The sequence below is a fragment of the Lepidochelys kempii genome, chromosome 10 (assembly GCF_965140265.1).
Source record: "Lepidochelys kempii isolate rLepKem1 chromosome 10, rLepKem1.hap2, whole genome shotgun sequence".
Taxonomy (NCBI): Eukaryota; Metazoa; Chordata; order Testudines; family Cheloniidae; genus Lepidochelys; species Lepidochelys kempii.
This window is the reverse complement of record NC_133265.1, coordinates 48,353,585-48,381,376: the sequence shown is the minus strand read 5'-3', so window position 1 is coordinate 48,381,376 and position 27,792 is coordinate 48,353,585. Positions and strand designations below refer to the sequence as shown.

Sequence of the window (27,792 nt, the reverse complement as noted above, 5' to 3'; positions counted from 1 at the left end):
AGGCTGTGTTTTCCTTAGCCTGCTTTGCAAGTTGTTAATTTCCTCCCTGGCCATAAATAAAACTGTTATATACAATTAAGGGAACGTGCAATACAATGAAGCCTTTCTAAAAAAGCCCATCAGACCCCAAGGCTCAGGAGGGGGCTCTGCCTGTCCCATCCCCCATGCACACACACTCAGTCCCGGGGGCCCTGGGGAGAAGAGACAGGGACGGCACTGTGGCTGTCTACTGGAAGCTCCTGTCCCCAGCCATGTCTGGTAATTCAGACTGTTAGGGCTAATCTTCATGCAGATCTCTCATCAGACTGATCATAGAGCACAGGCCAGGGTTAGAGGGGCTGGAGAGCAGGGAGCTACCCATGGAGCTGGGAAACTGACTGCAGCATGTGCGGGAGGGCTGTTATCCTGGAATAACAGCTACATGGCCCCCAGTTTAAGGGAAGACTTCCCCTGTCCTTCCCTGGCTCTGGGAGAGCCTCCTAGCACAGTGAACATTATGGCCAAGAGAGCATCACAAAGTGCAGGCACCCATTGCCTGGCTGAAGCCCCAAATCTGCACGTGCAAACGTATGCCCAGGGGAGTCTGCCTGTGCAACCAAGTAGGGGGTATTTTTTGCACACTCATCCTGATGGTGCAGAGAACTGAATGACTGGCCCTTTAGGTGTACGGGCAAGGAGGACCAGCTACCTCCCAGCTGCATCACTAAGAGCTCTGATAAGACGCTGCAAGAAAGCTACACGCACCAGTGGTTGCCTAGACTGCCCAGTTCAGCTCAGGATCCAGACGGGAATCTGAACCTCCCTGGCGTACAGGGATTTTGATCATGGTTTCTAATTCTGCTCCTGGGGGGAGATATTGGTACCAACTGCTGAGACCGAACCAGGATCCAAAGTTCTCTGTGGATCCAGGGCTTTGATTCAGTCCCAGCTCTGGAACCAGGGCAAGATTCTCAGCTGGAGTAAATCAGCATTGCCCCACTGCAATCAAGAGGGCTCTGTCCCTCTGTCAGGCAGCTGTGTATTGTTTGCATAGAAATCCCAAACAGAAGGCCTTGGCCCAGAGAGGAGCTGGCTCAGGGCTGAGGGAGCTTTTCACCTTATAAAGTCACAAAAAACTCTGAGGCCCTGGAATGCTGCTCCTGATGACGCTGCCTCCGGCCGCACCGCTGTGAACCAAGGAATACACAGCCTCCCCTGTGCACGGGCCAGCCAGTGAGCTGTCAGGGCAGAGCCGGGCTTGGGAGAATGCCCCACACGCAGGGCATGGGGACCCACCCTGAGCCCTGTGGGAGATCTGAGAAGGCGGTAAAGCACAGCAATAGCAGCACACTCATGGGGCTGCCCTGATACAATGGTCAGACACAACCCAGCACAGGTCCTGTCCTAGGATGTGTCCCTCCTGACCCTATTCCTCCACCAGCGTCTTTCCTTCCAATCTCCTTTTCCTGGGGCCTGTTTATCACAGGGCCGCTCCCCTTTTTTTCCCCTCCAATCTGCCCTCTGACATTCCCCACCACACACACCCACACTAGGGTCTATCCCTTTGCCAATGCCCTGGTACCTGTCCCTTGGCCTCCCCTTGGCCCAGCTCCAGGACCCACTCCTCTGCCAGCCTTTGTGGCTCAGAAAGATGGATGCAACTGACACATCCTTCTAACGTATTTCCATTTACATGAGTCCTCCTCACCCTGGGACCTCTCAGGAGGCCACACTCAGCCTAACTGGGGCTGCTCCTGTGGGACTGAGAGGGGACAGGCCCTTGGATCTGGCAGCCTCACAGTGCCACTGATATTATCTAGGCTCTGGGCTACACACAGACTTTGTACCAATGGAACGACTTCAGTTCAGGGTATGATTGAAATCAGTAAAACCCCGAGTGTGGACGCAGCAATACTGGTATAAAGGTGCCTTATACTGGTACAGTGCATTCCCCTGAACTCACAGGCATGAGCTACACTGGCATGAGCACCTTTATATCCCTGAAACTGAACCCACAGGATGGAGGTTGTACCACTGTAACTGACCCAGCATAGTCAATGCCGTCCACTTTTTGGGTGTGTAGTCATGGCCCGAATGACAATCTACTTTGTCAACAGCGGAGGAACCCCCAACAGGGGAAGAGACAATCCCCTGAGTCCCAGGGTTTTGCAGGCGCCATCCCTTCCCCCCTGAAATTAAGGTTGGAAATTGGAGATGTGAGAAAATGTACGAGAGCCAAGAAGAGTGTTAAGGGGCAGGACAGTGAGAGAGTGAAGGAGAGGGGTGAAGGAGGGGAAGCGGGGGTGGGAGAGAGAGAGAAAATACAGGGAGAGAGAGAGGGAGAAGGGGTGCAGAGACTGGCAGGGGGAAGGATTGGAAGCCTGGGAAATTTCAGTAGGAGGAGAGACTCCAAAGACTGGGACTGTTTAGTTCTGAGGGGAGATGAATGAGAGGGGAGAGAATAGAGCTATACACTGTAATGGCTGGTCCAGGGAAGGCAAATGGGACCCCCTCCCGATATAAGGGCAGGAGGATGCTCAATAGCATCAAAAGGCAGCACATTTCAAACTCATCAAAGGAAACGTGGTTACCCTCGAGGCCCAGTCAGCGGGCCGAACTCCTTGTCATAAGATATGCTTGAGGCCAAGAGCTCAGCCAGGCTCAAAGAGGGCGGAAAACGAGAACCTCCAGAGTGGTATTAGACAGGGAAACAACAATGGTTTCAGAAGGCATAAAGACCCACCTGCTTCAGGGCACAGGGCACTCGCTAACAGACGCTTCCTCTAGGGGCCACTCATGCCATCATGACCCACTACAGGGGCTCTAGGTACCTTTCTCTGCAGCAGTTGGTACTAGCCCCTGCTAGAGACAGAATACCGGGAGAGACAGACCTGGGGTCTGATCCAGTCTGGCAATCCTTGTGTCCCTAAGAACAAGAGGGATGGAGTTAGCAGAGACTCCCATCCCTGAGGAAGCCTCATGTAGCATGCAATCCTGTGAGGTGTTGTCGAGGCTCCCCTTCCCTTTGAAACTGCAAGAGGCGCTCAGCGCCTTGCAGGATTGGCCCCATCGCTGTCAGCTTTTCTGGGAAGGAGGATGAGGGCTGTGTTGGAAGCAGGGTGGAAACCATAATATGATGGCTCTGGTACTGCAGGTGTACAGGGCAGGTTAGATTACAGACACCAAAGGCACCCTCATGGCTGGGGCTTTGTGTGCAACACGTCCGGTGCCCTCATGGCGCTGCTGCCTCCAGGTAGACCCAGCCCCTAACGGCTCCGGGGCGGGGAAATCCTCCAGGGGCTCCCTGCAGGGCTGCACTCAGAGGGGTTTGGGCTGGGGCAGGCTCAGATAACCTGCTGCTCCCTGAAGGCTCTGAGCCTCCATTCCATCCCTGCCTTAGGAGAGCCCAGCTGTGGAGCAGCCTTGGGTGCAGCCGTGCTGTCCTTGGTGGTCAGGACGAAAGACCAGACCTTAAGATCCCTAGAGGGTAAATGTCTCCCCAGGGAGCCCCATAGAGCCAGGCACTCGGACTCCCTAGGGTTTGGCCTCCCTGTGGTTGCCTGGAAAGGATTAATGTCACCTTGAGATAAAGAGGGAACTGGGTGGGCCCCACCCCTCCCGTCTCCCACCCCTCCCGTCTCCCACCCCAACGGCTGCTTCAGGTGAACACGGGGCTCCTTGTCCACAGCTACCTCCCCTCCTCTGAAAGGCAGCTCCAGTTTCTCCTTCCCTGGCAGGAAATAATGAGCAGTGTTGCTCCCAGCCGTGTTCCACAAACACCGCCACAGACAAGCCAGCAGCTGTTCCCAGCAACAAGGAACCTTAACGCCTGGCATGTTTTCCCACCTTAAGAAAACTGTACAGCTAGGGCAGGAAATGGCTGGGAACACACAACCCCTTTCAGGGAGGGCGCGTGTGTGTGGTTTTCTTGGAACAAGCTCTAATGTTCTGTATATAATTGGCAAGCTGTTCTCCCTCCCTGCACACAGACGCACGAACATGCATACACCCCACTCTCTCCCACGCACCTGCCCTCTCTCACTTTCTCTCTCACACACACACCCCCTGTCCCAATGACACACCCAGTAAGACTTCATTAGCACTACTCATCTTCTCAGTGCTTTGCACACTTTCACAAGTTGAGCCTCACTACAGCCCTGGTGGCAAGTTAAGCAGAGTTATCCCCATTTTAAAAAGGGGGAAACCGAGGCATGGAGCAGTTATAAATGACTTGCCCACGGCCACAGATGGCGTCAGCATCAGAGATGGGATTAGAACTCAGGACTTCCAGGCCTAAATTACTCAAACAGGGGCACACCTGCTCTCTCTCCATCACACACATGCAATTTTGCACGTACACGCCTGCACATACATGCACACCTCTCCCAAAAACATGTACAAATCCCCTCTTTCACATACATATGCTCAAACTCATGCTTTCACATGGCACACGTGTTTTCACACATGCATGCACCCTTATCCCCATGCATCCATGATGCCTTCCCCAAGATTGAATGCGCATGTGCCCCTGTGATTTCCCATAATGTTCTCATTCTTTATCACTTGTACTGCAGTAGTACTAACGAGCTCCAACCAGGATCAGGGCCTCCTTGTGCTAGGTGCAGTACACACGTGCACATTCTCTCTCAAACAGGCTTCTCCTTGCAAACGCAAACTAGGAACCATTATAGCACTGGCATTTTCCAGACTGGAAGCCAAGCTGAGTTTTAGCTATAGCCCACAATATTAAAAAATGATCAGTGATTTGGGGTGCCCAACTTCAGATGCCTAAAAGAGGCCTAATTTTCCAGGGCCTTTCCACCATAAGAAAGGCACTCACAACACTGATACCCCTTTACCAAAAAAACCCCAACAAACCAAACCTGAAACAAATCAACCTTAAAAAAAAGGAAATTAATACTTTAAAAAACAAAAAACCAAGATCCATACCCCAAGTAGAACTTTAACCCCAGAAAGGAAGAAGCAGCCAGAGAATCTATGCAGTCCGTCAGACACTTTGCCATTGATTGTATGTGGACAGTGCCCAGATGCTATGATGATGGGCAGAGGCATAAAACCCTAAAATAGAGAGAGTGGTTTGCAGAGTGGTGGGTGCTCAGCACTTTCTGACAATTAGGCCCCTTTAAAGTGTCTTATGTTGAGCCACACACACAGTGAGACACCCAAAATCTCTGGCCACTTTTGAAAATCTTGACCAGAGATTATGTCTCTCTCTGCTAAGCAGTGTCCAAAGAGTTCGTGCATGGAAACTTTCCGTTGGCACCCACCTCCTTTCCCATTCCCTCCCTGGGCACGAGGGATTCCCTGCAGATATACCCGTAAATTGACTTTATTGAGAAACACCTACCCAGCCATTCAGATTTCACACTGGCTTCTTCTCCTGCCCGCACCGAGCAGGGGAGGCTGACGGGGAGGATGCCGACATCTCGGTGCACATAGGTCAAACAGACATGCAAAGCTGCGATCGGAGGCAATTCACAGCAGCGAGTAAAGGTCACAGCAGATCTGACTCAAAACAAGGGAGAGGCAAAACCTTCCTGCCCATGGGAGCTTTTTCATCCCGTCCAAGGAGGCCTCCTCCTGGCGGCAGAAGTCCCATTGACTGATGGTAGCAATGTGCACCCTAGTGGGAAAGAAAATACCAAGCTGTCACATCAACCATAATTAAAAGAGGCAATCATTTCCCCACTCCCTTCTGTGGTAAAGGAAGAACGAAGTTGCTGATGCGCTGGACACCAAGCTCAGTGTATAAGGATGGATAAGTCTGGGTCCTCCTCCAAAGAACCTTTTCAACCCTGTCATGCCGCAAGCCCTCTCCCCTACCACACCTTGGGCGCTTTCTGCGGTTCCCCTGCTACCTTCTGATGAGAACATGATTGATCACAGTCCCTTAGTGCCTCTGGACATTAACATTACATTCTCTGTACTCCCGACTCAGGACACCCAGAATGCAGAGCATGCAACAGCATTCAAGGCTTGAGACTAGGGCCCAGCTACGGAGGCTGACAACTTCTGGCCCTGCCAGCTTTAGCATGAGCCTTAGCAAGGCCTAGCATGTCACTTACCCAAACAGTTCTTAGTCTTAGGCTACCTGCATATTCCTTGCCCTTCTGTATGGTCATGCCCCAAACCACTGAAGGATACACCAATATCAGAGCCGGGCAAACATATCCATAACAAATCATCTATTCTGAATTCTGTCTCTTTTGTCTGTGATTTGCTCAGATATAATCACTATCTGAAAATATTCATTGCATTATTCCTTGCTCTCTTGCTCGCTCATTGGGAGCGCTGGATACTTTGAATTCAAGTTGGTTTGATTGGACACATGGCCTGTCTCTGTACCCTGATTGGATGAATCTTTGAATCAGGTATGAACACTAAATTACCTGCTCTGGATATTCCATGATACTTGCTTGCCACTCACTGTTTCGGCACAACACTCCTGCCAATAAATGCATTTGCTAGAAGAGCAAAGAGTGCATACGAAACAGGTGTGGACCCGGTCGAAGTGATTTCACTTCAAATGCAAGCCAATGTGAATGGAAGCTATTCTGCAGAATTCATCTCACTCAGACACAGCAGTCCTCAAATTGTCCTGTACCGTCATCTCTGGCTAGAACAGAACAAAGTTTTGGGACCCAGCTCACATACTGTTGGGAATCCCCTGCCATCCAACCATAAAAAAACGGAAGGTGGTTGTAACCTCCTGAAACTTGTCCACAGGTTGTCCATGGGTGTGGGGAACCCATGAGCCATGTGCTAATATACCTAAAGACACTCATAGTCATAGCCCCATTCGGGCTAACCCCCGTGTATACGCCCGCCCATCTGAACAGCACAGACACAGCTTGACTGTCACATATAAATAACCACACACATTGAAACACTCAGCCAAACATCTCTAGTGTGTCCATGCAAACCCCTTCCCCTGCCTTCTGTTCCACAGTCTCTGAAAACAACTTGGTGAGCTTTTTGAATGTGTGTATGTGTGTCCTGGCCCTAGAGTATCAGATAGGGGCTTTTGGAGCTGTGAATGAAGTAATATGCCCCACAACACACATTCACACCGAGTCTCATTCTCCTGCAGACTTATCTTCTCGTATACACACCCAAACACACATATTTCCAAACACATACACTTTCTGACACACACAGTATATGCAGTGTTACACAATGATGCACAACTAACCATCTAAACATACTCGTTGGGTTACGTGCAGCCCTGAACAATAAAAGTACAACTCTATAGTAGATAAGGGGGCTTCATCTGCTTACAGCAGCAATGAACTTGGCCCATTCTAACACTACCTTAGTAGTTGCCTTCCTCTTTCCAGCTATGTGGTATGAATGCCATTTGGGCTGAAAGCCCAGTGGTTTGGATTCATGGAAGTCACCCCCACCAGCTGTAAGTGATTCACGGTGGACTAAGCCCCCATTGGCAGCTACATGGTGAGTGTGAGGATGGATCGCTCTTTAATCTGCCAATCCCTCAGCCCCCAGGGTTGGGGCCGTCAGACACTGAATGCACAAGGAACGAGTCAGGGGGAGTCAGTGACACCCTCCCTAGAACACGGCACTAGCCTGATGAGGGATTCCTATGCCTGGAACTCAGTGGCCCCCTTCCCTAGAGAAACCTCACCAGTTCAGTGAGCAGTCAGTATCCTTCCGCAAAGTCCATCACTGACCTTCAAGGACCATCACCAACTGTTAGATGGGGGATTTAGTGCTCCAGCTCTGGAGAGTCACACTGAATATCACAGGCCATACTACAGGCCAGACCTGGTGCTTCTCCCTCTCTTAAGCACTTGAGAGGAGACAGATGTCTGCATGCCCTCAGGAGACATCCTTCCACACACATCCTGTGATGTTCCAGCTAGGCTTCTGAGGGATGAGATCAGATCTGCTCCAGTGTTACCTGTCACACCTGCCTTCTGATGGCTGAAGGATTGCAGATTTTGGGGGGAGGGATAGCTCAGTGGTTTGAGCATTGGCCTGCTAAAACCAGGGTTGTGAGTTCAATCCTTGAGGGGGCCATTTGGGATCTGGGGCAAAAATTGGGGGGATTGGTCCTGCTTTGAGCAGGGGGTTGGACTAGATGACCTCCTGAGGTCCCTTCCAACCCTGGTATTCTATGATTTCCGGGGAGGGAATCCCACATGGGGGCTGGCCCGATACAAAGAGGGGCCCGTATACAAAACATTAGATACTGTAAGCCTTACTCCTAGTGCTTGGTGGGGCCATGATCACAGCAGAAAGCTGCACATCTGTTCTCCACACTGCAGATTAGTGACTGAGTTATCTCTCTCTAACTGCCTAAGAACTGGTACAACAATCTGCTGCAGCTATAGTCCGGAAGGAAATTCAGTCTGTGTCCTTTCAATGTGGAGTCCGTCCTTCAGCTCGCAACTAGAACCAACACTTGGAAGAATCACACTCCCCAGGAGAGGGCACTGACTGCCACCTCCCTGTTCATTCATCCCAGGGTCTGCATGGTGTAACAGAATGCCCTCGCGTCACTGGAGGCCCAGAGAGCTCCAGCAAAAGGAGAGTCTCTTTCAGCTTGACCTTGGTGCCTTTGAGCCCACTGATCGGTGGTTCCGATGAGAGCCAGGTTGTGAACCTTCCGGGGTGTTGCTGTTAGTGAAGGCGCGAGAGAGAGAAAGGAGAGTAAAGTGGAGGGGTAAAGAGATCAGAGGAGAAAGAAAAGCCGAGTAAGAGAAAGAGCAAGCATGAGCCTTGGGCAACAAAGAGACCAGGAAAGGGGAGCGAGATGAGGCTTTGATGAGAGGGAATCAGAGATGGATGAGTTGTAACCATTAATAAAGAGCCTTCTGGGACTTCCCCCTGGACGGAGGCTGCAGGGCCAGCTGTAAGCAATTATAGCCTCCCTGATGTTCCAAGCTGACTTCTTCCGTCTCCATCTAATCCCAGGCAGCCCTGCCTGCCCCTTTCTCCCCATGACCTCCAACCCCCACCTCTTTCCATCCACACTCTCCAGCCATGCACACAGGAAGGAGCTGTCTGCTTGGTGCTCCGTGATTTCTGGCAGGCGCTTCTCAGTTAAGCTATTCTTCTCTGCTGTGGGCCCCTCTCCAGAGCACAGAAAAGAGTCCTCACTGTGGGGTCCAGCCCAGGGAGCAGGGCTTGGATGCATCAATCTCAGCTTGCTGGCAGGGCCAGATGCTGTGACGGTCTCTGTTCAGATGAATCCCCAATACGCCTGCTCATGACTGAGCGCGGGAGAAGCAACACTTCAGGGCAACGTGAACAAAAGTGCCTGACAGATGTGCAGAAGAGTAGCTTCATCACTGGCAAGCCCCCTCATGGCAGGACATAGCACAGTGGGCTCTCTTCATCTAGCGCCCCTGCTGACAGCCATGCCAGCCTTACAGGGGTCTGCTTTTTCTCATGACACAGCCTTTGGCCAGATCCCTTATAAACCCCCCATCCAGGGTAAAAGAGAGCCCAACAAATGAGAGTCCGACTTCACGTTGTTTCTTGGATCCAAGTCCAGACTCCCTGGCCCAACCCTGGTCTCCAGGGTCATTGCACTTTTCTCAGTGGGCCTGTCCCACCCCCCTCCTCTGGGTTCCAGCCCAGGGAACCTGCAGTGAGCAGGCAAGGTCTGTCTATTCACACCTCCCCCAGATTCTTCCCGGGGCTTCTTCCTCCTTCAGCCCATCAGCAGCCCTTTCCCACAGCCCTTCCTGGGCCCAATGTGCACCGGTATTCTCCCCAGGCTCCACAGCCTCTCTAGGTTCACCCTCCCCCAGGTTCTCCCCCCCAAAAAAAGTCCCAAATGAAGATACAAACTTAAAACACTGCTGCCAGCCACAGGCAGGACCTATTCTCCCTCTTCAGATTCCCCTGGACTCTGTCCCACGGCTGAACACCTCCCAGAAGGCCAGATCCTGCCCACCGCTGCAGCCTGCTCCACCCTGGTGGCTTCTCCCGGTCTCTTGTCGGAGTTCTCTACTGGGTGAGGTCCCCCAGACCATTGCCCTGGACTTCCTGCCTCCTTCTGCCCTGAAGTCCTTCCCCCAGCCCCACCCCAGCTGGCTCTCATCCTTAATTCTGCTGTAGTGGCCAACAAATGCTCTACCTGAGCTTTCCAGCTCCCCTTAACCCTTTCAGTGTCAGTGAGAGGGGGATACACCCTATCACAAAGCAATCACCCAATACACTAACTGATGGAGGGTGCTGCCTTCGTAAGATGCTGGGTTTAATTCCCTCAGCAGACAAGGAGCTACGCCAGGATAGCACTAAGGGTCCCCTCTCCCAAAGCAGGGCCTCCCTGGCTGCTGACAACTGAGTCTGGCTAAATCTCCCCCCTCAATAAAGGCCCCGAGCCTGGGCTGTCCCGTGCTGGCTCATGCCAGGGAACAGATAAAGTTCTACCCTGCTGAAGCATCCCCAGGGCAGGGCATTCTCTGCCAGCCAGCTCCAAGTTAGGGAATTACTTGAAGTCTCTGATTCCTTAAGCATCTTGAGGGGTGACTCATCTTGCGGGCGGGGGAGGGGAAAAAACATCCTGTTTTCTTGCCCTATTATAGGCGAGGCTGATGCCTCAGTGCCAGAGGTGGAGGGAGCTGCCATACACAAGACAAAGGAGGACCCAAGCGGAGAAGCCAGCCAGCCCCTGCACAAAGCGGCTTGGTTTAGCCACTAGGGCAGCATCACTGCTTGGGAGAGCAAGGGCGGGGAGCCCCTCGGCTGCATAAATACCTCTCCAGACAGTGGCTGTGCCAAGAATAGCGTGTTTTGAAGTAACGAAAGGGGAACCGGGGCAGGGAGTGACACCCAGCGCTTTCCAGACTCATCCATTGCTGACCTGGCCCATTGGCAGCTCTTCCGTTGGGTGCACACCGGCAGCCTGCTTCCTGCGGGAGCCCAGGCGGCCCCGGATGGAGCACTCAGCCTTCGCTTGTTTGCATCTTCTCCGGGGCAGTAATCACACAGGGTGGGAGATCGTGGAGATGCTGGTCACAAAAAAGGAAACACAGAGCAGCAGCCTATAATCTACTGGCTGCTGGCCGAGCACTTGGAAACTGTGACTGTGGCCTCTCAGTGCACGCCTTTCTCTCGCATGGTCTCTGCTTCTGGCAAGGCAGGGGAAAGTCATTTCCTGAGGGACATTTGGAGCTGGGAACAGGAGGTATTTTTAGCTCTGGGGCTGAGCACCCCAACCAGAGACGGTCACTGTGACCGTAGAGCCCCACAGCACAGCCCATCAGGATGGGCTCCCACCCACCGCCATGCAGCAGTGAACACTGCGGCTATTATCCGCTCGGAAAGGAAGAGCGATGTGGCTGCATCCAGTTCCAGGGACAAGCCATTCCCCTGGGAGCTGGTGTGCATCAGACTGGTTCTGGAGGGGAAGAAGGGGCGGCAGGGCTGGAGCATCTGAAAGGGGCACGGGACTGGAAATGGGCTTGGGGAATCCCAGAAAACAGAAGAAGTAGAGACAGGGAAGAGAGGAAGGATGGTCCAGTGGGAAGAGTGCTACCAGAAACCTGGGTTCAGTTCTCTGCTCTGCCATGGACTCGGGCAGGTCCCTTAGACTCTTTGTGCCTCAGGTTCCCTTCTGTAGCGGGGGTAACAGCACTGCCTTGCCTCACAGGAGTGTCCTCAGGATAAAGACATTAACACCTGGGAGGAGGAGCTCAGTTACTACAGCGATGGGGCCAGATAAGTACCTTAGACAGGAAAGCAGCTTCACCCATCACGTGCAACAGGCAGAAACTCCCACTTCTTCCCCCAGGTGTAAATCACCAGCTGATCAGAGCGACACCACAACTGGATTAGCTGTGTGCTCAGGGCTTTTGAACCGCCTAAAATTCAGATCAGAGGGGTTGATTTGTACCCATTGCTGGTTAGTTGCTTTCTCTCAACCACCTTAGTGCCTGCACCACAGACACTTCTTACTTCTTTGTGCTGCAGCCGTGCCGGAGGCCCCAAACAGAATAAGGGTGCCATGGGGCCAGATGCTGTACAGAGAACTTAAGACAAGACAGTCCCTGCCCCAAAGCACAGATGATCTTATTTATGAATGGCAAACCAGGCATTCAGCCAGGAGTGGTGGATCATATGGGGCTAATCATTCAAAGGAGGTGATTGTAGCAGCAAGCTAAACTAGGAGCTAGCTAAGAATAGCTGTGACTGGGAACTTCAGGTCCCCCCAGGTCAGCATCTCCATCCCAATTACACTGGCTCTTTGAATGTGTGACAAAAAAACCCCAACGAGGAAAGTGTAATAGGAAAAAAATAGCAACTCAAATCCCAGAGTCCAGCTGGGGTTGGGCCTCAGCGTAATGGTCTCATCCCAGTGCCCCCTACACACTTCCCCACACTGGAAAGCTGCTAGACATTACCACCGTTGGCAGAGTGGAAGCCCAGGATGCAAACTGCAGAGATTCTGGGAATGAGGAGCGAGATGCTTTGGCTGGGTAGGTGGCCAGCGGATTGACATGCACTGACAGAGCTGTGGGCGGGATCCAGGACTGGAATAGTCCAGGGGGCTGCATTTCAGAACAGCCATGCACTAGCAGAGCCGGGGGGAGGGGTGCCTAAGATGGGAAGAGCACAGGGGCCTGGAAGTCAGGACTGAAGTGCTTTGGCACAGTTCAGTGGAGTCCCTGGGTTGGAAGAGCCGGCCAGAACTGACGTGTATTAGCAGAGCTGTGTGGAGCCCCAAGACTGGAGCGGCAGTTGTGCAGGTCAGGGTGGAGGGCCATCTGTTGACGCTGGCCTGGAGTAGCAGGGCATGTTACATGTCAAGAGTGAAGCAAGCGGCAGGGCATTGAGGGGAGTTTTACACAAAGCCTGGAGTACTTGTATATGCAGTGCTAGGTGTCCACGTTTTCACATGCACTAAGAGAAAGGTTTTGAAAGGCACGAAAGGGCAGCTGGACACCTAACCTCCGCTGACTTTCCACCCCAGACATTCCACAATCACGAGCCAGGTCATCCTGGAAACAATCCCGAGATTGGCTTAGAAACCGTGAGATTTTTAAAAATGAGAGCCACGAGGGATCCCGTTTTCAACTTCTCTGCAGCCCTGAGGACTAGAAATCTGGGGCAGGTTTTAAACGAAAGCTGAGAGTCCCATGTAATCATAGGGCTCCAGGAGCTGGGCCTTTAAGAAAAACACCAAATATTGCAAGAGTTGGGAACACAAGCTACCTTTTGTGCCTAAATATCCCCCCACAAACTCTTGACACTTTATAAAGAAATCCGAGATCACTCTGGAACATTTAATGCTAACATTTTCTTTTTACCTGCGTCTTCAAATCCCAGACACCCTCAGCTTTGTTTTAAACTGAATCACTAAACTCAAGACAGCCTTTCCACCGCAACTCGACTGCCTCTGGATAGAGTCCCCATCCGGAGCTGGCTGCAGAGACGAGAAAGATAATAAAGCTGAAATAAAGCGGGGACACGGGGAGACAAACAACAATAATTCACAGTTAGAGAGTGCTTTTCCTAGGGAAGAATCCCAGAGCACTTTGCAGGCTGTATGAAGGGCTATTCGCTCACCAAGGAAATGCAGATCTCTCCGGAGGCAGCTATCTTTCATCAGCACGTTATACAACCTTTTCTTTTGGCAGAGAAATTGAAGGACAACCTCTCTGGCAATTGCAGGGGGATTTAGGTGGGACAGAACGTGCTCAATGCAGAGGTTACTGAGTGAGATACTCTGGCCTGTGCTAGGCAGGAAGTCAGACTAGCTGATCAGAGTGGTCCCTTCTGGCGTCACAAACTATGAATCTGATTACCAAGGCCAGGGTCAAACTCCCGACCCTATTTATTACGATTTGTATTACAGTGGGAGCTAGAGGCCCCAACCAAGATCAGAGCTACATAACACTAGGCACCATACAAACACATAGGTGTGTCTTCACTGCAGAGCTAGCTCAGGCTCTTACCTGGGTTTTAGCCCTATGCCCCCCTACCATCCGCACACAAAAGCCTTTTAGTTGGGTTCATATGAGTTTGGAACCTGGGCTTGCTCACGTTAGAGCCTGGGTTCCGCTTTAAGGGAGCTCTAGTCTAACCCACCTATTTTGCAGCGTGGATACAGGATGTTAACAGGGTTACAGAACCCAGGTCCTGATATTCCTCCAGTATCTTCCCACAGTGCCCCAGGGGCCATGTTTTCCTGCCTTTCTACCTCATATAGCACTAAGAACCAAGAGATATGCCCCCAGAAATCCCAACACCTAACCCAGGTTTACCACAGTTCCAGCGTGGATGTGGCTACACGGGTTTGACCTGAGTGTTCCCTTAGCACTGGGGATGCTCAAGCCTGGGCTTGGCTAACCCAGGCATCCACCCCCAGCTGAGCTCTGCAGTGAAGACACCCATAGGGAAAGACAGCCAAAGAGCTTACAGCTTAAATAGAGGCATCAAAGGGTGGCAAGGGACACAGAAGTACAGAGAAGAGAGGGTCTGGGCACTCAGCAGGTCAGTATCAGAATGAAGAACAGAAGCCAGTCCAACAGTATATCCACTAGACCATGCTCCCTCTAGCCTAATCTTTTAAAAGGTGTCATTAATCAGAAGCTCAGGGTTACCGCTCATTCAAAGACTGTGCTCTTCCATACGCAGAGCAGCCATTTACCATCAGTCTGGATGCCACTTCGTTCAGAATTCTCTGTGAGCCAGAGCACAGTGTGTGTTTCCTCTGAAACATGCTGCATTCAGCTCTGCTCACAAAATGGTAGATGCCCCCGCAAGCAGGCTGATGTTGTAGAAGTGTAAAGGTGAGATAGAGAGCACAAAGTCATGCCCTGTTAAGGACCTACATACACATCTGGCAGCGCCTTACCGGCTCATGTCTCAGCCCTGGTCTACACTAGGACTTTAGGTCGAATTTAGCAGTGTTAAATCGATGTAAACCTGCACCCATCCACACAATGAAGCCCTTTATTTCAACTTAAAGGGCTCTTAAAATCGATTTCCTTACTCCACCCCTGACAAGTGGATTAGCGCTTAAATCGGCCTTGCCAGGTCGAATTTGGGGTACTGTGAACACAATTCAACGGTATTGGTCTCCGGCAGCTATCCCAGAGTGCTCCGTTGTGACTGCTCTGGACAGCACTCTCAACTCAGATGCACGATTGTTTGCCGTTGCTCTGACGCAGGGAGGAGTGACTGATGACATGGCTTACAGGTTTGGCTTACAGGGAGTTAAAATCAACAAAGGGGGTGGCTTTACATCAAGGAGTATTTCAGGCAAGACTTCACGGAGGGTTCCAATAAGAAATGGTGCACCTAAGTTATTGTTCTTATTGGAACAAGCAGGTTGGTCTGGCCTCTGATTGACACATGGCTAGATTTACCTCGCTGCACCTTCTCTGTGAGTGACTGCAGTGTGACCTAGAAGAATGAGTCCCCCAGATGGGGGGCGGAGGGGGTTGCAAATGAGTACAAAACAAATCTGGTCTATTTCTTGTTTGATACACTCCATCTATCTTTTACATCTTTGGCTGGCAGCAGATGGTGCAGAAGGACTGCATGCCATCCACATCTCATGGCTGCTCGGCAGAAGATGGTACAATAGAACTGCTAGCCATCCTCATCTCTTGCCTGCCCGGCAGAAGATGATGCAATAGGACTGCTAGCAATCCGTATCACCTGCCTGCTCAACATAAGATGGTTCAATAGGACTGACTGCAGGACTAAAGATAATGACCTGATCAAGTCACTCCAAATTTAGTCCCTGCGCCCATGTCTGCCCAGGTGCTCCTGATCCACCTCACAGAGGCGACCAGGAGCACCTCGGACATGACGATGATGGCTACCAGTCCTATTGCACCGTCTGCTGCCACAAGGCAATGGGTTGCTGCTGCTGTGTAGCAATGCAGTACCGCATCTGCCAGCACTCAGGAGACATACGGTGACAGTGAGCTGAACGGGCTCCATGCTTGCCGTGGTATGGCGTCTGCACAGGTAACTCAGGAAAAAAGGCGCGAAACGATTGTCTGCCCTTGCTTTCACGGAGGGAGGGAGGGAGGGAACGGGGGGCCTGGCGATATGTACCCAGAACCACACGCGACAATGTTTTAGCCCCATCAGGCACTGGGATCTCAACCCAGAATTCCAATGGGCAGCGGAGACTGCGGGAACTGTGGGAGAGCTACCCACAGTGCAACGCTCCGGAAGTCGACTCTAGCCTCGGTACTGTAGAAGCGCTCCGCCGAGTTAATGCACTTAATGCACTTAGAGCATTTTGTGTGGGGACACACACACTCGACTATTTAAAAACGATTTCTAAAAAAACGACTTCTATAAATTTGACCTAATTTCATAGTGTAGACATACCCTCAGCCAGGCACTGGTTCAGTGCCGGTTCAGAGAGAAGAATGCCTCCTAGTGAAACAGCCAACGCAGCAAAGAAAGGCAAACTTTTTTTTTTAAAGGCCAGAGGAACAATGTTCAGAGGAGGACAGTGACTTACAATGCCCTCGTGGCTAAAAGCACACCTCTTGTGATTCATCTGGGCCAGGCTTCCAAAATGACACATACCAAGGGCAAGTGTAACAACCAGGAAAGGAGCAAGCACTTCAGACGTGCCCAGAGCTAACTAGGAGGGCGGGTGTCAAATGAGCACAAGCGTGTACATGTAGCTTCTTCTGCCCAGCCAAAAGTGGGTGTAATACACGTATAAGACACATGTAATACACGTGTGGTTCTCAAAGGGAGACCAATGGGCAGCTTCCACTCTGCAGGTGAATGAGAACATTGTTTATGTGTCTAAATAACATCAGGGATGCCTCTAAGTTAGTGAAGCCGCGAGGCGGTCCCTAAAGGCTAGGATTCAGAAGACCGTTTGAAAGCTCAGATGGCAAACTCTACATAGGGGAAAGTGATGGGTCAGAGTACAGCAGCAACTCACCTCAGCAAAGTAGCAAGGTTTAGCTAAAGAACAAACACAGGATTTTGAATCTGCAAGAAAATGTGTCAAAGAGGCAGGAGCCCTGGCTTTACCTCTTCCAGGCAAGTCAGTGTCATTATCTGTAACCTTTCCAATGATGGGCTTATTTCAAACTCTCCCTTACAGATGCTGTTCCACAGTCACCAAGTGCTGTGTTTGCTTTCCGTTTGCTCTGCAGTCTGTATTAGCAAATTTTACCTGCAGGGGATAAGCCTGGTTAATTTCCTGTCAGTTCTAGAAGCTGTCAGCTTCAGTCACCGAGATAACTGGGCTCAATCTCAAGTCAAGCAGGAAAGCTTCTGAGGTTGTTAAAAACTGCAGATGCGTCACGTAGAATGTGATCGTTTGGACATAACGATGAAATTCCTAAAATCAGACACCTAAAGGCAGCTGATATTTAGGAGCTGTTGGAAGGCAAACAAACTGCAAGGAGTGAGCTGGATTCTCCTCTCATTTGTACCAGTGGTAAATCAGGAGTAAATCCACTGAAGACATGAGAGGCCCGGTCCTAAGCAGCATTCCACTGATGCAAAATAGCTCAGAACCCAGCAGAACCAGCCTCTAGACAATCTCCCCTGCATTGGCAGAACCTGGTGTAGTGGGGAGCTATTATGGTGGCTCCTTTCCCACCCCGCCTCATGGCTGCCAGGATAAGGGGCACGGCCAGGGAGGAGGGCATGGACAGGTCAGTGCCTCTGAAAATCAGACTACTTAAATACCTAAGTATGGGGTTAGATGCCTTATTTTAGGTAATGCACATTTGAAAATGCTGGCTGTAGGATTCAAAGAAGCCAAGCCCTAAACCTTCTTATCCTCAAAGACTGTCCCCCAAGATACGCCATGTTATAGTTTGATCATACACGGTTGCTGGGATTGGGCAGAGTCAAGTCTCTGTTCTGTATATGAAGGATAACAGGCAAGATGTTGGCATCTTTGGACACCTATGGGTGGGTGAACCAGCAAGGGTCTGTGACAAATGGGCAGTGTTTTGTGACAATAGCGATGGAGGATGGGAAAATGTAAGAGGATCTCTGATCTATAAGTTGAAACCGGGCAGTGATACCGAGCAGAGTTAAGGTCATTTCTGGGATATTCAAAGTTTTGTTTTAAACTTTTATATTTATTTAAGAGACGGCACGGATTGGGACTGTGTCTGTATATTTATCTACCATGCATACATATTCTATACATATATGCATATATGTACTATACACATATACATATTATATATGTGTATACATACACACATATCTCTCACAAATAATCTACAAAAGAAGACATCAGTGGTTGGGACATGTGCTGCGAATGGAAAAAGAACACTTACCAATGGAAGTGGAACACTTGAATGGAAGCCAGAAAACGCTAGAAGAAAGAGAGGAAGACCACGAATGACATGGAAACGAACAGTTCTGAACAACATCAAGCACCTCAACACGTAATGGGAAGATTTGGAGAGAAGGGCAGTTGACAGGTGACAATGGCAAATGCGGGTAGCCCAATGTGCAGAAAAGCTAAATAATACACACACACACACACACACACACACACATATATACAAAAACTCCATTAAAATGTTCTAAAACTTTGCAAAGTCAAGCACTCAAAAGTTAAAAAGTTAGGAAATGCCAGAATTTGGGTTGCCTGAGCAACTTTAATTCTGCCCCCTTGGACATACGCATTATGACCGCGTCTTTAACTACAGGAGCACATACGTTTTTTCTAATTGCTCCTAATTCAAGCATTTCCCAACTTTGGAGTGCTTGACTTTGCAATCTTAAATTCTTTGAATGTGGTTTTTTTTTTGGTATGGAAAATAAATAGCTGTATAGAGATACATTGTGCACACACCGACGTATAAAAGAATAAACTTCCCTGTCACCGAAAAGAAGCCACTTTGGGGGTGAAATTCAGCAACTATTGAACAGTGCAAAGCAACAGCATGCAGTCGCATACACCGAGAATAAAGAAGAATACAGTATCCAACTGCAACGGCAGAGGGAATTTTGGTAGGCAGAATATACATACCCTTTGCCTAAAACAAAATGGAGAATAAGGTCAGCAGGTCAGATCCTCAGTTGGTGTACATCAAGGTCATTTTGTCAACTTCAGTGGAGCTACACTGATTTACACCAGTTGAGGTTCCAGCCCAGGGACTGATACAGCCACGACTGAAGTCTTATGTCTGTTCCTTGCAGTGGGGTATTGAATGAGCCTTTCCACCTCTACCAGCCATGTCCAAAACTGGAATTTGGCCAGAACGCTACAGCTCACACACCAGCTCTTGTGAAAAGATGACAGGAAAGAGCTCACTCCAGCCCAATCTCATGCCAGCTGTGCTCTGAGAACCACAGCCTTCCTCGTCTTTACCACCCAGCTCTATGGCGTCCCATGGGAAAGGGACACCCAGAAAAAGGGAAAGGATTTGTTTGAAGCACTTTCCTTCCTTTTTCCTGTGCCGCCGATGTTCAACAACTTGCAACACATTTCTGTGGAGCGAAGCATGCTGCTGTTAGAGCTGGCCAGCTCCTGAAGGTGACACCAACAGAGACCCCTGAGAGGAAGAGAGGGAAGCTGCTTAAATAACACTGCTCTGGGTATATGCACTGCTGAACACCAGAAGAGAGAGAGGTTTTAGGAGGGCAGTGGGTAGCAAAAAGAGACAGTGTTGTGTGTGTCTGCTGACCTGCTTTCCCCCCCTAGTGACAGTGAGGGGTATGTGCAGCTTCCTCCAGTTATATTTGTGTTTGCTTTTCACAGGGTTTTTGAATGTTGCAGGGTGATGAAATAATACAGGGGCTGGAGATGTTAGAGTATTTCAGTTCCTGGCTGATGGAAATCCAACAAGGAGATTAGATCTCCCATTAACTTAGCCCCGTAAGTGGTTCCTTGAAGTTAAAAACGAAAGATTGCTCAGAAAAAAATAAACCTGAATAGCGAAGATACTTGGGTTCCTGCAGACAGCAGCTGCTCTGCACTGCCAGGTGAAAGTGCTGGCTTTAATCCCTAACTCCCCATCTCTCCTCCTGGCCTGGCTGCAGCTGGCGCTATGGGGGCAAGACACTCAGCCCCCAGTTGTAATGCAGCTGTGCCAGAGGCCCCAGATGAGATTAGAGCCACAGTGTGCTAGGCACCGTTGAGACTAGGTACTCTTGGGCCGTCCACACCCCAAAGACCTTACAGTCTAACAGCTAAGACAGACGAAGGGTGGGAGGGGAAGCAAAGAAAGAGGTTAAGTGACTTGCCAACATCACCCAGCAGGGCAGCCGCAAAGCGGGGAATAGAATCCAGGTCTCCCGAGGCCCCATCCAGTAGACCAAACGTTCACCCCTTTGACTGGAGAGTGTGCGGCATGTCGCTCACCAACAGCCTCTGATGGACAGCCTAGGAACATGGCTGATGGTCTACAATGGGAGCCCTGTGGCTAAGTCACAGGGCAGAGGCCCTTCTGCAGGGGAGAGGAGGGGAGTTCTCTTGGCCCCATGCAGTAGTCAAGTCACCTAACAGGAGCTCAGGCCCTGAACCTCTTCTCTTTCCCTCTCAGCCTCTTTCTTTGGAGACGGCTACGTGGAGATGCCCTTGGTGGAGGTGTACAGCACAGTCCAGCTCCACCTGCAGTTTTCAACAAGCCAGCGGAGCGGGCTCCTCTTCCTGGCTGCGGGACAGACTGACTATCTCCTGGTGGAGCTCCGCTCTGGCGTCCTGCAGGTCAGCAACGCTCTCTCCTCCCTGCAGCAGGAATGGCAAGGTTACTGCCACATTTGGCCTCAGGGTAGGCGGGCAGGTCTCCGCTGACATCAGTGGGGCTGTACCTGCTTACTCCGAGATTTGACCCAGTGTGAGAAGCACAGTGGGGAGGCTGGGATCTTGGGGGAATAGGGGGCTGTGAGCCTGGCAGTGTTATCTGGGCACTAACGCCCACACATGCTGCATGTTTCTAAGGACAGCATCTTCTTTTTGGATACTAACCAAGCCCACAAAACACCCTGTGGGGCCAGGGGTCAGGCTCAGCAGGGATCAGGTCCTGGGACCCTGAACGGGGGTGCAGTGCCATGTTGCTACCTCCCCTGGCAGTCAGACCAAGCAGGCGTGTCTAAGGCAAAGAACACCAAGCGGGAGTGACAGGACATCCTGCAGGGGGAAGCCCCGGAAACAGCCACCTCAGGAGGGATCTCCGGCTTTGGCGGGAAATCCCAGGAGGGAGGGTGGGTCTTGGCCTATTGCCCAGTGTGTCAGTTCTGTTGAGAGAATGTTGCTCCATCTGTGCCGAGCCCTACAGTTGTTTCTAAATGGCCCTCTGCCCCTTCCCCTGGCTGCCAATCAGGAGCTCTGCCAAAGCCCAAATCGTGGTGGAGACAGAATCTGTAGCATCCTTCCCCCCAACAACTTCACTGTGGAGCTGACTATTTTACCAAGCTCTGAAAGCCCTTAATCCAAGCCCACTTGCCACCTGCCCAACTAGCAACCGTCAGGACGCCGTGCAAGCACCGCATGAAAGCCTGATGCTCATGCCGCACCTGCTGACCGGCCGGTAGCCGGCTAGGGCAGCTCCAGAAAAGTGACCAAATCCAGGACGCCAGTTGGGAAAAGGCCCAGACTGCCACGGGGGTGAGTGGGGCAGAGGGATGAACCCCACATCTGTGTGGTTGTACCAAGGCCTGTCACAAAGAAAGAATAAGGAGTGTTCCCAACACACATTCCCTTCCCCCACACCTCTCTAGGCCCAAGAGAGCCACCAGGGCTGCCCCACGGACCACAGAGCCTGGCAGGCTGCAGTGCCTGGGAGATGATGGGTTGAGGTTTCTCTAATGGAGGCCATCTGTCAGGAGAGATCCAGCCCGCCTCTTCCCTCAGGTTCCTTCCTCCAACCCTCTACTTAGCCCGGCTCCGAGGCTGCTCTTTGTGGGGACGGCTGAGGAAACCAAGCCTGCTATTTCCCTGGCAGGCAGGGAGAGCAGCGGTTACGGAGCAGAGCCAAGCCAGCCCCTTGGCAATGAGGACATCAGGAATGAAGAGTCAGCACGGGGCTGGTCTCCTCTGTGTGGGAGGGGGAGGTAGAGCATTGCAGCCAATGAAGATCTCTGGCCCCACTGCTTGCAAAGCGCTGCCCCCATCTGACCGACTCAAGACACGAGCCTGGAATGGAGCTGCTGATCCAGGCTCAGAGACAGGGTGGGAGCCAAGAGGAGGGAGCCTCTAGAGAAAGTATCTGGAACTCAAATTCAATATCCTGTGGAGGGACTGGGGGAGTATCCCAGGATGGATAGAGAGGGAGGGTAGGACAGATAGACAGACAATCGATTGATCCACAACTCCACCGCACTATCATCCCAGCCAGGCGTCCTGGATCAATTTGTATAGGGGGGTGCTGAAGAAGGAAAGCATGTGTTTGGTGTTTGTTACTGCTTCAAGCCAGGGGGGTGCAGTAGCACCCCCAGCACTCCTAATTCCAGCACCTATAAACCCAGCGATAAATTATTACCCCACCCCAGTTCAGCTCTGCAGGCCAGCAAACTGGGGGAGAGGTAGAGCCAAACCTCACCCATTTCCTGCCATGCTCCCCCGCCCCCATTCTAGGGTGGAGAGCCGCAGGTACCTACTCACCCCCGCACACCCAAACGTTTAGTCTAGGCTGCCTGTGCAGAGGCATAAAGGACTTTCTGACTTCTCCTTATGCCTCTGGACAGATGCACAGGCTAAGGGACCCCCAAGCCTTAACTGATGAGCATCAAACACATGCCTAATTACAAGACAGATTGACAGAAGCCCAGTTACAAGCACCAGAGAAATACCTATCGCTGAATTACCTAGACTGTCTATATGTATGTGCACATCCACAGCGACTACCCTCCAAAAGCCAGCACTTGCCAACAGCTATCAACAGGTCCCAGAGGGATTCCCCATTCTAGGTACGGGGGGGAACAGATTAGTTATCAGGTCTGAGTCATATCTGTCAGCAAATGCTGAGCTTTGTACATGGCAATCGATCGCCCTGAGCATTCATGTGCAACAAACCGCATCAATGCAACATTAAGGCAGCATCATTAAGTTGCCCTTTATTTCCTACTCCTGTTTTTCCTTCTGAAATGTGCTGCTTAATATAGCTCTGCCTATGTCAATGTCTCTAGGATGTGCAAAGAAGCCATGTTAATGTTGCTTTTGAAACCTTGGGCCAAACTCTGTGTTAGCACAATGGGTGTAGCTCCTTTGAGTTCAATGCAGCTTTGCACACTTACACTTGAAGAGAATTTGGCCCCGGTTGTTTTTGCATTACATAAATCCTTTTTAAATTTATTTTAACTATGCAACCTTACAATTGCCTTGGCATCATTTTTGCATTTCATTTCCTTCTTTGTTTTTAACATTAAAGAGATGGAAAGCTCTTTGTGGCAGGGACCTGATTTTTCTAATGTGTGAGTTTTAGTTGTTTGGCTGGAGACCCATAACATTTTCTGCAAGGCTGGGCTCACAGGACAAGAGCACATCAGCCAATCCTGGAACAGCTATATCTTCAGTGAAGATTCTTCATAACAGAAAAAGAAAGAGGTCTAGATCTCCCAGTCCTATGGAGCTGTGCTTGGTGCAAAACCAGAGGGGAAGGCAGAGCAAGGATATCTTTAAGCCATCTTTAAGCTGTCCTTATCCTAAGGCCAGCCTAAAGCTGGGCTGGTCTTCAGCATAAATGGGAGCAGACTTAAGGCTGCTGTGACTGGTATCAGGTGGCTCATTGCCCCAAGGGGCTGTCTTGGCAGCTGGAGATCATTGGGGCACAAGGACACCAGGCCATGCCCTGTGTCCTTGTCCATGCCAGAGAACTTTTGGCTTGTCCCAAGGTTCTAACTCCACTTTTCACCCTCTCTCACTGCAGGTCAGACTAGAGCTGGGCTCAGAAGAAGTGACGATCCAGTCTCCAGCAGTGCCACGCCTCAATAATCTAGTAACCCACGATGCTGAGTTGTCGGTGGGAGATGGTAGGATGACTCTGGCCGTGGATGGCCTCTTTAACACCTCTGTGGAGATCCCAGGTCCCCTACAGCAGCTGGACATTCAGTACGGCCTCTATGTGGGCGGGACAGGGAGTCTGGAGCTGCCATACCTCACTGGGTCTAGCTCTCCGTTCAGAGGCTGCCTCCATATGGCAAAGTTCAATGGCCTCGATGTTCTCTCTCCGTGGGCATCTGACGCTGGCTCTACAATGTTCCACGAGATTCGAGAGGGGTGCAGCGAGGAGTTCTCTGCCGGGCCAGATGACCCCTTCGGCTTCCTGGGCCCACGCTCTTATATCGCTTTCCCGGGGTGGAGCGCAAGGGAAGAAGGGACTATCGAGTTTGTGATTGTGACAAGCATCAAACACGCCCCTCTGATCTACCAGTCGGGGCTGCAGAATGACTTCCTCTACCTGGAGATCTACGACGGGCGCCTGAGGGGGGTGGTGGAGAAAGGCAATGGGGCCGTCATCCTGCACAATAACATCTTCATCAGTGACGACCAGCAGCACTACGTGAAGCTCCACGTGGACATCTACAAGTTTGAGATCCTTGTCGACTACTATGCCTCGAGGACTTCCAACAGGGGCATCCACAGCTACCTCGATCTCCAGGGCAGCCTCTTCTTCGGCGGCATGAACGAAAACGCCTTCCGCAGGCTAAAGGAACGCCAGCTTGCTTTCACTTCAGGAGGCAGCACTGCCAACAGCTCCTTCATCGGCTGCATGGAGGACCTGAGGGTCAACCTGGAGAAGAAGAGCCTGCAAGACGCTCTGGTCACAAAGGACATAACACCCGGATGCAGGATGCAGGAGCAGTACTCAGATTATGAGGATGCATATGAGCGAGACGAGGCACCCACCACCCCAACACCTGATGTCTGGCAGGGAGCATTAGACCCAGTGGTAGAACCATGCCACCTTGACCCCAACCTCCCTCCCGCCTTTGCTAACTTCACCAGATTGCTGCATGTCAGCCCCCTGGTCGTAGCTGAAGGAAGCACGGCCTTCCTGGAATGGCAACATACCCAACCAACAATAGACCTAAGCAGCACAAACATCAGACAGTCTCAAGTCCTCTTTAGTGTCACAAATGAACCCAGACATGGCCAGCTGGAACTAGACATCCACAGCTCTAGGAGCAGAAGGAAATTCACATTGCTAGACATAGCAAATCGGAAAGTCAAGTATGTTCATGATGGCTCTGAGGGTCCCATGGATCAGCTGATGCTGGAGGTAACCGTCACGACCCGAAGGGGGATTCCTGAGTGTTTATGGCAAGGCCAGACATACCTGCTGCCAATAAAGATCAGCCCCATCAATGATGCCCCGCAGGTGATCTTCCCCCACGGAGATCTCATGGTGATTCTGGAGCACACGCGAAAGCACCTAAGCACAGACATCATCCAGGCCCTTGATGATGACACACCCTGTGACAGTCTGAAATTCCAGCTGCTTGGCGGCAAGAGGATGGAAGAAGGTTACGTGGAATATGACTTTAAGCCTGGGGTGCCCACAGAAGAGTTTTCCTGCAGGGACCTGGAAGCAGGTAACGTGGTCTACGTCCACCAGACTGGCCCAGCATTACAGGTCATCTTCCAAGTTAGTGATGGCTTGGCAAGAAGCCCGGTGGCCACTTTAAGAGTCATCGCTATAGAGCCCGACATCCAAGTGCGCAACAACACTGGCCTGTTTGTCTCACAAGGAAGTGCCATTCCAATTACCACAGCCAACCTCTCTGTGGAGACCAATGCCGTGAAACAAAGAGTGAACATCCTGTATCGCCTCACAGAGCCTCTCTGGTATGGCGAAGTCCAGAAGCAAGGGAGCATGGGAGGGGAGTGGAAGAGAGTCGAGTCCTTCCACCAGCAGGACATTGTGCAAGGGCGCATACAGTACTTCAGCATGGATCCTGAGCACCAGCTGGAAGATGTAATGGAGAAGCTGAGGTTCGAGGTCCAAGTTGGCCAGAAGACCTTACCAAACAACACTTTCCTAATCAGGATCAAGAAGGCCACCATCAAGATGAGGACTCTGGTCCCCCTTCAGATGAAGAACAAGCGGCACCAAAACATCACCACCAGGGAAATGGAAGCAGCACTGGAAGATCCAAGCTCTGACCCAGTTTCCTTCTACTACATGATAATCCAGGCACCCAAAAAGGGAAACCTTGAGCTTCTTGGTACCAGGCTGACAGAGGGCTTTGGATTTACCCAACAGGACTTGCAGAAAAAACACCTAAGCTACAGTGCAACAATCAGGAACTCTAAAGAGACTGAGGACTCTTTCCAGTTCCGTGTCACTGCTGATGCCCAGTATTCCCCCATGTACACCTATATGATAAGCATTGGTGGGGACCCAGATGCACCTGTCCTGACCAATGTCCTTCTATCTGTCCTGGAAGGAGGGCAGGCTGTCATCTCCAAGGACCACCTGTTTGTGAGGAGTTTGAATAACATGGACTACCTGTATGAGGTGATTGAGGGGCCGACGCATGGGAAGCTGGTCTGGAGGACACCATCCAACTGGCCTTCCCATGAGAAGGTCATAACAGAGTTCACCAATGAGGACATTCTCCAGGGCAGGCTTCTGTATCAGCATGACAACTCTGAGACCATAGAGGATGATATCCCATTTGTGGCCATCAAGCAGGGCGAGGGCAGTGCTGACTCTGATGCAGAGGAAGTGAGAGGTGTCTTCAGAGTCTCCATCCAGCCTGTCAATGACCACCCACCAGTTCAGGTAGTGAGCAAGGTCTTCAGTGTAGTACGGAATGGGCAGCGCCTGTTGACCACCAATGACATCGCCTTCACAGATCAGGACTCCGGATTCTCTGACACACAGCTGGTGCTGGTGAGGAAGGACATTCTCTTTGGTAGCATCATTTCCATTGACGACAGGAGCCGCCAGGTGTATCGCTTCACACAGGATGACTTGAGGAAGAAGAAGATTCTCTTTGTCCATTCTGGAGCGGACCGGGGCTGGATACAGCTTCAGGTCTCTGACGGCCTGCACCAAACTGCAGCCCTCCTGGAAGTACAGGCCTCGGACCCCTACATCCAAATTGTCAACAACACTGGCTTAGTCATCCACCAAGGGAGCCAGGGGACCATTGACTCCTCCATTCTCAGCCTGGAGACCAACATGGACGTAAGGAATGACGAGGAAATCTGGTTCCAGATAACTACCCCACCAAGGTGGGGGGTGGTGCTGAAAGGGGCCCAGCCAGTGACTTCCTTCTCCCAGAAGGACCTGCTGGCAGGAGAAGTGATCTATCAGCACAACAGCAGCAGGAATGCCAAGGACAAATTCCAGTTCTCTGTAGAAGCTAACCAGGTGGCTGTGGAAGACACGCTGGAGATCACCGTGTTCCTGGACACCCATCCTAGTCCCCTGACCATCATCCACCATGAGAAGATACACGTCTTCCAAGGAGAACCGGTTGAGATTAAGAAAGACTACTTACTAGTAAGTAACACCTTCTGTAGGCATCTGCCCATGCTTTTATTCACCCTCCCGCCATGTGTCTTCCTGGCTACAGGACATGGGATAGCAAAATTCTGCTAGTAAATCCTATAGGATCTTCTTGGAATTGAATAGGGGAAAGAGCTTAAAATGGGCATGAATTTTCCCAGGGCATCCTTTCTACTGACAGGCTAATAATCTGTGAATGCAGGTGGCTCCCACAGGGAGGATGATGCATGGTGATAATTGCCTTGCACAAGACACACCACCCCTGAAAACAACCGAGGGCTGGAGTTACTGTGCTCTGCGGAGCTCCCAAAGAGAGGTGCATGGAACACTTATCCCTTAAAGTGTGGTATTACCACAAAGGATAACCCAGTACTTTTGCCTTGTGGGATTCCCGGGT

General features: G+C 51.2%; 1 protein-coding gene across 1 annotated transcript in view; it reads left to right on the top strand.

Annotated features, from left to right (window-relative positions):
- The window catches only part of CSPG4 (chondroitin sulfate proteoglycan 4), an 83,863-nt gene that overhangs the window by 27,867 nt on the left and 28,204 nt on the right, over nucleotides 1-27,792 (top strand). The window contains exons 2-3 of the mRNA XM_073303467.1: nucleotides 20,481-20,644; nucleotides 23,805-27,389. Of these exons, the coding sequence (XP_073159568.1) occupies nucleotides 20,481-20,644; nucleotides 23,805-27,389 (3,749 nt within the window). The remainder of the gene's footprint in view (nucleotides 1-20,480; nucleotides 20,645-23,804; nucleotides 27,390-27,792) is intronic.